General features: G+C 35.1%; 1 protein-coding gene across 1 annotated transcript; it reads right to left on the bottom strand.

The window, feature by feature from the left end:
• Nucleotides 1-1,565: 1,565 nt before the first annotated feature.
• On the bottom strand, nt 1,566-5,765 carry LOC100797430 (cytokinin dehydrogenase 6). Its single transcript, XM_003538173.5, has 5 exons — nt 4,100-5,765; nt 3,718-3,845; nt 3,341-3,601; nt 2,606-2,868; nt 1,566-2,160 (listed from the first exon to the last, which is right to left on the bottom strand). Exons 1-5 carry the CDS (start codon nt 4,782-4,784, stop codon nt 1,839-1,841), a joined length of 1,659 nt encoding a protein of 552 aa, XP_003538221.1. The 5' UTR covers nt 4,785-5,765; the 3' UTR covers nt 1,566-1,838.
• Between the last annotated feature and the right edge of the window lie 6,613 nt (nt 5,766-12,378).

The following is a 12,378-nucleotide window of genomic DNA, read 5'->3' as shown; positions in this document are numbered from 1 at the left end:
AAGATTACATATATAACATCAAGAGGGACCCATAAGGGTACATGGATTACATTCAACTCTTAAGCAAAACTAACTGATCGTTGCACAGGGCATAAGGCTAGCAAGAGAAACAACAAAAGAAATAATCTACGCTCACGATTCGGCAACGCCTTGACTTTACTTTTCTTCTTCTCCTTTTCCTTTTGCGTTTTCCCTCTGTTTTCTTCAGTTCCCCCAACACCTTAACCTTTTCCCCTGCATGGTTATTTATAGAAAAAGGCATTTGGGGCAAGGGAAGCTAGCCCAGGCGAGCTGGAGCTCTCCCAGGTGAGCCAGTTGCTTAGGCTTAAAGGTAAGCTTGCCCAGGTGAGCTGGTTGCTTAAGGATGAAGGCATTCCATGGCCCAAGCGAGCTAGATGTTGGCCTGAGCGAACTCAAGCTTAGAAACATCCAAAAAATGGTCATTTTGCCCCCTTTCCTCGTGGTTTTTGTTCTTGGATCTGACAATCAAATATCAACTTGAGCGATCCCTTGACCTTGTGCTGCAACCGGTGCCAAACACCATAATTTAGTTAGTAATGATCAAAACATCACAGGTGAATGATAAAAACATCATACTCAGATGAAATTAAGGTCTGACAGTCACTATATATATCTCGTCATTTGACCTAGAGATACATATTACACTTTACACTTGAATGCTTCTTGACTAGGTCTCCTTTCTCCGAGGTACGACTTAGTTAAAGGGACCGTTTCAAACCTTTTTAAAGGCAATCAAGTGATTGAAGTGTTGAATGTGTTGAAGTTAAGGTTAAATAGTTCGGGTACTACCCAAGTTTGATACTTGACGGAAACAATTCTTGGTTAGGTTTCACTTACCTCTCGGTCGAACTTCAAATTAATCAGAGGCCCTCTTCTTAATGAACTAGAGAGTTAAAACAAAAAAAAAAACTTTTTAAAAGGTATATGATTGAGAGAAAAAAAATATAGAGGCATCAATATGCGAGACAATATAGAAAAAAAATTAAAGGTAATGCTCTTTACCATTTTAAGTTTCCGAGTAATTTAGAATTTTACGTGGATGTTAGTTTGTGGGACAGAGAGGGTTTTGACTCATATTGGAAGGCTATTTTATTCCAGGAACGACGATGTTGTTAATTGTTGCACACTTCAGGCAGAACTAGTTGTGAAATATCTTAAAGAGAGTGACCTAGTCTGTGAGACTGTGACTCGGCCCTATTGTTCAATTCGTCTTTTATATTCCTATAAACAATTTGTTTTTCTGCTTATGTTGATATTTGCACTAACATCTTATTTAAATAATGAAAAAGAAAATCTCCAAAATTCTACTCTTTCCTATGCAACAAATGGTTGGGTGTATGAATAGCGTTTTTTTTATTTATTTAATTTTTTAATGAGCAGTGTATGAATAGTGTAAAACCATAGTGCGATAAGCCAAAAAAATTATTGCAGGGTGATGCCATGGACCCTGCTTCAGGTGACTGTCCTGCATTTTAGAGCCATGACATGGATGAATTGATTTTTGCTTTAGTTGTCTTAATATTTATGTAGCAGGGGCACATAACTTTTGTTCTTGAAATTGGCTACATTACAAAACAAAATAAGGAGCTGTTTGCAAAATTGATATATACATTCGTTTCTAGCACTGATAATATTGGTATATTTTTTGAAACCCTATAATAATAATTCACGTTTGAAACCTTTGTTCTCTTGTATTGACCCAGTAACTCTTGTGCTGTCTTGGTGCAACACACACAGTATGCATATGCAGGAATATATTCACATATGTATGCCATAAGGGCCTTTTTTTTCTTCTCATTACTAAAACGTGGCTACCGTCATGAGAAGGTTATTGATTTTTGAAATATTCCTTGGCCAGGGGCAAGTATAGCCAAAGGGTCATAAAGTGATTTTCTTTTCTTGAAAATCTCCCATTGGGAACCAAAGTGCGCCGTCCATTCTTCCTGTGTAGAGTAGTGGGGCAAATATTGCTTTACCCCAAGATTGGCTCTTTCACAATACTCTAAAATTTTTTTGTTCCGACTCAAAATGTGCTCAAGGCCATCAGGACCATTGGAAGAGGGGACTGCAGAGGCAAGAAATGCCACTAAGTAGAAAATATCTTCCTCTGGAATAACAACAGAAGTTCTGTTGTCCCATCTGCACAAAAAATAAAATAAAATTAAAACATTAATAAATAGGACATGTACTGGCATTATATTATCATTTAGTAACAAATTTTCTTATGTGAAAGATTTATCATGTGTAAAATATGTTTTTAGTTAATTATACTTTCGGTAAAAATTGATTTATATTTTAACTTTAATAAATTTAGTTTCTGAATTTAAAAAAATAATGATTTTTGTCTATTAATCATAGATAATTTTTACTGTGAAGAGGAACAAAAATTATTAGTTTTTTATAAATTAATTAGAGGACTATATATTTGACCCTTCATTGTAACTATCTTAAAAATAATAATAATAATTTCTGATTAGAATATAATTAGACTCATCAATGATTTCATGCCTAATAAACTCAATTTTAATTTATGTTAAAGATTGGTGGTGGAAAAAAAAGAAAGAAAGAAGAAAACAAGCATTACTTTGATTTATTTACTGGGTAGATAAGGACAGGGCCGTTGCTTGTTTCTTTAACGATGTTCCCGAAGACAACCTCTGCGAAATGGTGTATTTTGGTTTTGGGTATAAAAAGATTGAGCCATGGGTGTGGAACATCCCACAAGCCTTTTGAACGCAACTTGACCTCTGAGGTATGCACCCTGTCTAGAAAGTCTACATATGTGACTTCCGTTAGAAAAAGTGTTGATGGGATATAGTTCAAGCGGGACAAATGTTTCTCAACTTCCTGCAAAGAAAAAATAAATATAACATAACAAAGTGAGTGAGAGAGAGATAGTTAAATTAGTTTTAATTTGATTTTGTGTAATAATAAAGTAATTATTTAACTTAATATATATTTAATGTAAATGGTAAATGAACGAATTATATTCTAATTTCTTAATAATTTTTTTGTTGTTTTGAGTTTTCAATATATTAAAATTTTTGTTTGATTTCTACCATCAAGTGTCGATAATATTAAGAAGATCAATTTATAAGATGATATATCTCACTTAATTAGTAATAGAGACTCAAAATAAAAAATTCAATATATCAAAACTTAAAATAACAAAAAAAATTATTAAGGATTAAAAAAATTGAATCATTTATAAGATACCTTAAACATATTTAATCATAATTATTTATTTGATTTTGTATTTTGCAAAAATAATTAAATCAAATCAAACTTTAGGTTTAGGTGTAAGGAGTTAGTCCCTCACCTGATTCACTAGAAGGGTTTCTTCAAGATTGTAGTATTTGGCCAATTCTAGGCAGAAGAGAGTTCTTCCATCTGACTTGAACTCACTAGCTTGAACTGGGTCTTGTGGGTTGAAGGATGAGCTCCAGTTATTTAGCAGACCAGTTCTGTTTATTATCACAAATCCTTCAACATAATCAAAGGCCTTTTCTGCAAATATTAATTTCTCTTGGTCTCTAATGAATGCTGTGAAATCTGCATACAACACCCTGATCCATTTTACCTGTTCAAAAACAGAAATACTCCATGATCACAACCGGTACTTAATTGCATACCACTAATTAAAATTGATAGGACCTTGTTTCTGGTATATTATTATTGTCCTTGATGCATTATTACCATGGCAGGTGCTGGTTCCAGGAATATTCTTGCTCTTGTTATAATGCCAAACTGACCTAGCCCTCCAAGTACACTGTGAAAGAGTTCACCATTCTGCTCCTCAGAACAGTTTACCACTTCTCCAGTTCCTGCAGTCATTATTATATAGACCATCATTTTCATTCATCCAAGAGAAAGCATAGCAAAACAATGTTTACTAAGGAATTAATTATATATGGGAAGTTATTAAGTCAGTTTCAAGTGAATTATTATTAGTTCACAAGAGACAAAATAGTAGCTGTTGTATGTAGAACATGTTTTATATGTATGTTTTTCCCCTTTAGACCCTTGACCTTGTTGCTCTTATCTGCCATATCATAAGATTTTTCACTAAGTTACCAACCTGTAACAATCTCCAGCTTCTGAACATTACTTATCTGGGGACCATGCCTAAATGCTTGGCCACTTACACCAGCATTGGACAAAGTGCCACCAACTGTGAGATGTAAGTAATCTGTCCATGATCTTGGTGTAAATCCATACCTTAGTGTCTCATGCAAGATGTTTATCCACAATTCCCCTCCTGAGACATCAACATAAGGAGATGATTCTCCTGTATGCACCTGCATTTCTGGGACACTGAGTGATTCCATGTTGATAACAACTCCTCCATGGGCCTGTGCTTGCCCCTGGAGTGAGTGGCCATGGCCTCTAGCTGCAACACTGAGCTGAGAACTTGGCCCCAAGTTCCAGATATGCTTTATGGTGTTTGCAATGTCAGAAACTGATTTTGGATGCAGCACTGCCATGGGGTGAGATTGGTACCTGTTGCCAAAGTCACTGGCTGCATGTTTAAGGTCAGCTTCTTCAAAACTGAAGTGTCCCTCCAAGGGAAGTGCTTTGAGAGAAGAAGGGGTGCTGGAAATACAGAAATTAAGCTGAATGGTTATGCAGCTGAGGAACAAGATCATGAAGCCCCTTATGAACAGAATGTTGTGTTCTCTAAGGAGGCTGAATGACGGATATCTCATTTTTCTGTAGGAAGACTTGTTGGTGGTTAAAGGGTGGTGGAGAAGTTTAATCATCATATTGTAGGCTTTGCTTGTTTGTTTGGTTTGGTTTGGTTTGTGAGTACAAACAAAAGGGTAAGGGATGAAGTGAAGAAGGAGATGGTAGGGGCAGAATTTATAGAAGTTTGTTTGTAGGTGGTTGAGTCAACCTTTCAGTTATGAGAATCCGTATGAAGAATGGTTATTTCTTGGAAGGATTCCTTTTGGTTCTTCTCACTTTTGGGGCGAGTTTGTTTAAAAGAGAAACCGAAGCCATCATACTTATGCCAAGTTGAAGAGGAAAAAGTGACACCAAAGAGAGATCTCACAAATCTTGCCACTTTTCCAAACAGTTCCTACCACAACCCCCCCATCTTTCCATCAAGGACAGACATGTTTCTATTTTTTTGATCATTAACCAATTTAAGCATGCTCTATTTTTTCCGAATTTAGAAAAAATAGAAAAAAGAAAAAAAACAAGTCCTTTTGTCACTGCATATTCATATATTTTTCTCTGCCTCTTGGGGCAGTTATGATATGCCAATGCTCCTGTCTACCTCACTATGTCGTGGTGGTGGTGAATCCATTACTGTCGGAGTGTAAACATCGAGTATTCCTGCCATTAAATTGAATGAGAAGGACTTGCAGGGTTGTATGAATACATTCAAGAGAGAGATATGACATTGGTGGGGTCTATGTTGGTCCATGTGACACGTGAAGTTTCGTTCCATTTGTGCTATTGATTGGCCATGTAGGGTCTTCTTGGGGCCCTCCTTTGTAGGTCAAGCTATTGCAAGAACAAATGGAAACAATGAAAGACTGCTACTTACATTCTGATGCAATGCTGCACAACCACCACTGCTGTTGCTGCCTATGTTTTTTATTAGAATCTTTAGTACACAGCTATTGAACAAGTTTTTTTATTAGTGCTTTCTTTTGTTATTGTATTTGGGTGGCATTGAATTACTCTAGTACTTGTACTCTTGTGTGCCTTTTATCCTTTTTCATAGCAACTTGAGTTTTTGGTCCAATGAGAGATTTTACAGCTTCTTAGAGTGATAAAAACTTGTCACTTTATTGGATTGGAAAAGCTATACAGCATGCATTCGTAATCTCTTGTTGAATTTATTTTGGTCACCAATGGGTTGCATGTGGTCCTGGAATTGGAAAGAAAACCTCTCCCTTCTTGATCTATGTGGGAAATGTTCACTTGTGGGAAATAGCCTCTAGGTAGCAGCATCTATGTTTCAATGAGGGGAAAACATAATGATGATAATTGATAAGTGTTTGTCTCTCTTTTTGTTTTCTTCTCCTTAATAAGTTGGATTACTATTTCTGTCGAGTCAATTAGTGAGGAGTTCCAATTAGGATATTCAATTTCATGGTTATGGATTCCACATGTTGGCGTTTTATTGCTAAGATTTTTTCCTTTCTTACTCTAGTTTTATTTTGCTTTATTTCTTCATTTTCTTTTCCTTTCTTTAGCCTGTCCTACCATTTCGTTTTTTGTATAATTTAGTCCTTATTCTTCTATAATACTTGATTGGTGCCCGAGCTTGATATCTAGTGCAAGGGCTCTTGTCTCTATAGTAAGAGTGCATTCTCACTGTTATTGTTAGAGTGATAAATAGTGAAAAATTAGGTTATAATAGTGTGAAATGTAAACAAAAGTAATAGTCTTCCTAATTAATTATGGTGAGAAACCTAATCGATGACAACGTTTTCTAGAAGGAGACCGACCATTAATAAATAAATCAGGGCACAAATTATTGTTAGCTGAGTGATTATCATGTGAGAATGCTCTTAATCAAGTATAGTGGTGGTCACATTATTGGGCTACTCTAGTGACCATTGATGCCTAGATTATGGAGAGCAGAGACACCTTTTAGGCAGCGTAAAATGAAGAATTGTCACAATATTTAACAATAAGCGGGCGGTGATGAGAAAATCATGTTGAGACTTTCTTTGGTCAGTATTGTTGAATCTTTTATAAGAAACTTATAGATACGTTCATATATGTAACATGACATACAATGTGAGTTAATTACGAGTTAACATTATAAAAAATTAAATAAAATGATCAAAATTAAAACCATATTAATAACTTGCATAGGTAACATGATACTCATAAAATGGTTATGTATTATACAATGAGGAATTTGGCTTCTTTGCTGTTTTTTTACATATTGTCTTTGTATTGTTCCATTAAAATAACAATGCACAACAACTATGTTAATATTTAATAGTGACATTTAATTTTAAAAATCATGAAAACTGTATAGTTTTAATGGGGCAACACAGAGACAACAGAGAAGTCAAATCGATATAATGAGGGTTGTTTATTAATTAAAGTCAAACTAGTGATCGAGCTCAATCAAGTTGTTCATTAAGCATGAGAATAGAAGGAGATGGAACTCCTATTAATTAGATGTTTGGACATTAAAAATGAAATAGCTTAATTAAGTGTTTACTTAATATTTTTTTATTGCTAATAATAAATTTAATTTGGTCTCTTAAAAATGATTATTTTGATACATTTACCGAAATAATTCAAAAAGAGTTTATAACATGGTCATATGCTACTTTTATAAACCAAAATATGCTTCATCAATAGTTGGAAAAATATTGTTGAAAAGTTAGCTTTTAATTAAAAGATGTTAAGCTTTATGGAATTAAAGGTATTTGGAAAAATTAGTTTCTTTTTTCATTATGATATTGGTGTAAAATATTTGTTAACTTTGTTCATGATTAATCTCTTTTGAAATTTCATTCATAAGACATTGTTGTCGCGTGAAATCACAAGGTTAGCCGAATGTGTTTCGACTAATGTTTGCTCCAACCCGATTTCAAAATTTGAATCCGTGATCAAGCGATTTGTGAGCTGAAAGGGAAATTTTTCCTCTCAATTTCAATGGGTTCCCAAGTTACTCCAAAAAACACTTGGTTGGAAGTGAATTGTAACATAATTTAGAAAGATATGGGACTAAAAGATAAATGAATTTCAAAATAACAAGATAGAAAGCAAGTAAATTGGAAGAAAAATAGCTAGGAAAAGATAATTGTATTGATTGATTGGTTCAACCATTCTCCAACGTTTTTCAAACACATATTTATACAAAAGATAAAAAATTATAACCGTCTAAGATCGTGCTTGCTCACGTTAGGCCACTACTTGGCTGCCATATTATCAATTTCGGCTTATTTACAAAGGCTTTGGCTAATCTTATCTTCATACACACTTTTTTGGCTCTAATTTTTGCTCTTATCTTCAAGGCATACCCAATTAAGCTAATCTTCCATTGCGACTCTTTCCTTAACCCTTTGATCGTCCCAAGTTTTTTGGCCCCATGATAAGGGAAGATCTTGTTCACTTTGGTTTGACTTTGACTGCCAAATCATAACCATTTAACGATAATAAATTCAAATAATTCAAAATAACTTTGAATTTATTTGCCTTTATCTTCATTCCTATAATTCAACAACAACCTTATCTTTTAGTTTTATCATATCGGCTAATCAAAATAATTTGAGAGATAACAAATGACCCCTTATATCTTAATGTTGTTTGGTTTAAATGAAGCACTTAAGATATATGTTAATCTCTTTCTATTTTTCTTGATTTAATCTGAACTATTTTTCAAATTCTAGCTATTACAAAACACTTCTTTCACCTTTCTTTAAATAGCAGACTATATTGTTCCGTGAAACCATCTACATTACCTTTACCCTTCTTCCTTCTTTGCTTATCCCTTCTGCTTCTTGTTTTTCTTGCACTTCAATCCACCATGTCTTCCAACGGTAGCTCTCAATCTCACCACAACTATGACCATGATGATGACGATGAGTCGCAACCGCCATCGCAACTTTGCATCTTCTCTTTTGGTAAAGACATAGCACTCGGTGCTCATGAAGGCCATTACTACCTTTTTCCTAATGCCTTTGACATTGAGGATGGTGTTACGCTCCTCAAACACTACCTTCATCATCAAGACGGTCAAGCATTGCTAATTACCTCTTGGTTTAGAATCCAAGATATCCCCTCCAATCTTGTACCTAGCCACACAATTCTAACCCTTATTTCAGTTGGCTTAGCCAAATGACCAAAGCTAAGGAAACTCAATGGAAACATTGGGGTATTTTGTATGCCATCAATCTTTCCAAACAGGATGTCACACCCAACTATCCTCTGATTTTCAGCTTCCTCAGCTTTTGGTCCACAATCATAAATGCATTTATCTTCCCTTTTGGTGCAATGACTATTACCCTTCACGATGTAGCTCTAATCTTGGGCTTGTCGATAGCTGGACTTGAGCTCCCTTCAAGTCATGCCACTGTAGGTGAAAATCTGGATATCGCTTTTTCTAGGGCTTCAAACAACTATTCCCATTTAATCATTGCTGAAGAAATCAAATGCAATGATTTTAGATAAAAAAAAAAAAAAAAAAACACAATGCATTTTTGCTCTATTGGTACTGTGAGTACTTCATTTGTTCCTACCCTAAAGCCATTATATCTGAATATGCCTCTCACATCACTTTGCTTCAATAAGATAATCCTATGGCCACAAGCTCCCTATTTTTGTCTTTTCTTTATAAATCCATCTTTTTGCTTTTAGAGAAAATGAAAACCAAACAAAGCCTAAGTAGTGTTTCTGACCCTCTTTGGTTCTTACAACTTTTGATCTTCGTTATTTTCCTATGTTTGTCGTTGAAGTACCCATATCGGTCACGACAGTTGAACACCATGCCCTTGATTCGATTCTTAGCGAGGCATTACGTATCAAATCCACCACCAATAAATCTGCAAGATCAATTCTTGAATCGATTTTTGCCATTGTGGATGATGTAGGAGCTCGTTAGAATCCTCCTGTAACAGATCATGATATTCCTAGCTGGCTAACTTTGGATCTTTTGGTCACTCCAGTCGATATTGAAGCTTAATGGGATTCTTAGGGGTAGTGCTCTGTTGGTAGCTGTCGGCAAGTGTACTGATTCACACAAGTAGTATATAAAATGGTAAGATCGAGTATCGTATCCTCAGGGAATTTTTTTCGCCTAGACCACGTATATTCAGTATGTAAACACTTATAAGGGTTGAAATAAAGCAAATGTTGGGTTTTGTACTATAAAATTTATTCGAACATAAACAGAATATTTAAAGCTATAAAAAGTGACAACTATCAAGTTAGAAGCGTTGGGGAGTGTCCTACTGAATTTCTCTTACTGTATAAAATGTGTTTTCTCTATGTAACGTTACCCTAGTGTTCTTACACTAAGAAACTACTCAAACCATGATTCCTCACATGAATGAGCTTAACTCTCTTTAGACTTTGTCCTTGATTCCTCAACAAACTTGTTCTAAAAGAGTTGCACAAGCCTATAGTGTAAAATGGACTAGATCACTGCACTCCATTCCTAGACATACAGATTTCTAGCTTGCTCTATCAAGTTCTAAGGTTTTAAAGCATTTTCCAATACTAAAAAGTTTAACTACGCATACAAATGGGTGATCAAGCCATAGATGCAATGAACACAGAGAAATAACATTAAATAGACAGTACAAGTATTGCATCAAAAGGTTCAGTAGTAACTCCCAAACAAAGAGGCTTAGCCTTCCATTACAAGCAAAGCTTCAAAAATACAAGAAAGAAACTATTTTTGGTGAAAGAAATTGGAAGAAGATGATGAGAATGTCTTCTCCAACCTCTAAACCCTAAATCTCTTTTTTTTTCCTAAGCTAAGCTCTCTTTGCTGCTCAAAACTCATTCTCTACCTACTATCTACTGGTTCTCTCTGAAACTCTGCCAACTTCAGTGTTTTAAAGGATCTTGGACTCTTCAACTTCCGAAGACTCGCTCAGCGAGCATGTCTCACTGAGTGCAAGTTAGTGAATTTTCACTTAGCGAGCATGGGCGCGTTAAGCGTGAGAAAAGACAACATCCTCGCTGGGTGGGCTGGCTGCACGCTGGGCGTGCAGATCTCTGGCTTGTCCTCTTTTAGGGTCTCCCATCCGCTAAGCAAGCTGGATGCTTCACTAAGCAGATGCATCTCGCTGAGTGGATCTGCCTCGCTAAGCGAGGCATCAACAGCTTTAACCTTCTCTTCTTTGGCCTGAAATTGAGTTGGATTCAACATAAGGTCACAAAATTGGAGTTTCTACCCTCTAAAATCACACCATAAAGAAAATATGTATAATTCCTACACAAGGAACCACAAATTGGAGGCACATTGCTATTTCCTTGCAAATTTTCAATATCAAGTTAACTTATGAATAGAAACTAACAAACTCCCCCAAATTTATAGTTTTGCTTGTCCTTAAACAAAGAAATAATAGTTTACTTGTCCTCAAGTGAAAGGAATCAACAGTGGTTAGCCAAAATCGTGCTTGTTTCAAATGTTTCAATCATATGAATAGAGAAACCTAGCAATGCTTCAACCAACAAACTTTCACAAAGATATGCATTATTTCAAAGATATGAACATGTCTATTAAGCAGCACAAATGAAATAAACTAGCAAGCATGACAGGTATCAAGGAAGGTTAACCAAGCTTAATCCTCACGACAACTATTTCTCTCATAAGCACAAGTGTTTAAGGTAATTCTTCAATCAACAACTAACACAAGTCTCAACTTTTTCACTTCATCTCATTTCATACAATCACAAATACACAAAATGAATCTGAAGGACTTTCTTGGCTTGTAATGAGGCTAGGCTACAAACAATTCATGGTTTTTCTAGGATGCAAATCTTAGGTTCTAGGAGAGCATTCATCCTTAGATCACCTTCTTCTTTAATCCCCAGCTTTTATTGATATGCCACAAGCATAATAGACATTCAGCTCAAGCAACAACACACAAAGCTTCACTTATTCTTGAAATTTCCATCTTCTCTTTTTTTTTAGTAGCTTATGATTGCTGCTACTATATATAACTTTTTATGGTTGTTGCTTTCCTTCCTGCAATCAAAATCACCCAAACACACTCCCCCAATTTTGGGACAAATTTGTCTTAAACCATAATGGTCTCCTATAACCTAAGGAAAGGTCAACGAAGATTATAATTTCAATCAGGCTTAGGGTTCAAGAATTCATTCAATCATATTCAGGCTCAAAATGGGTGCAAGGGTTTAATCATTCATGAACAAGGTAAGGCTGTTTGGCTAAGTGGCTAAATCAATCAATCATGGCCTTCATTATTTCCAAATCATGCATTCATTCAGCATTCAGAGATTCATGCAAAAATCGGTACTTGATGTTAGCCGTTCTCTCACAATTTTGATTCACACATCTCACCAGGTTATATCCAATGATTACCTTCGCTATTTACTTGTCAAACACACTAACATTTTCACTCACAACCCTAATTTCATGTTCTTTCTCTTTTAACTACCGCATACTTATTTAAGGCATGTGGTCTAGTATCGCAAATCACTCAATTCATGCAATCAATCAAATTCAAAACAATCAAAAAACACCAAAAATTAAAACCAAAACATGTTTCAAAAACCAAAAACCACTGTGCATAGTTTAAAAACCATAAACTGTTCAAAAAGCTATAAAACTATGCTAAGTAAATAAATAAAACTAAACTAAAACTAAAAAGTTGTCTAAATAGCATAAAAATAAAATGGAAT

The sequence above is a fragment of the Glycine max genome, chromosome 11 (assembly GCF_000004515.6).
Source record: "Glycine max cultivar Williams 82 chromosome 11, Glycine_max_v4.0, whole genome shotgun sequence".
NCBI classification, from domain to species: domain Eukaryota; kingdom Viridiplantae; phylum Streptophyta; class Magnoliopsida; order Fabales; family Fabaceae; genus Glycine; species Glycine max.
The sequence above is the reverse complement of the archived record's forward strand: the minus strand, read 5'-3'. Positions and strand labels throughout refer to the sequence as shown.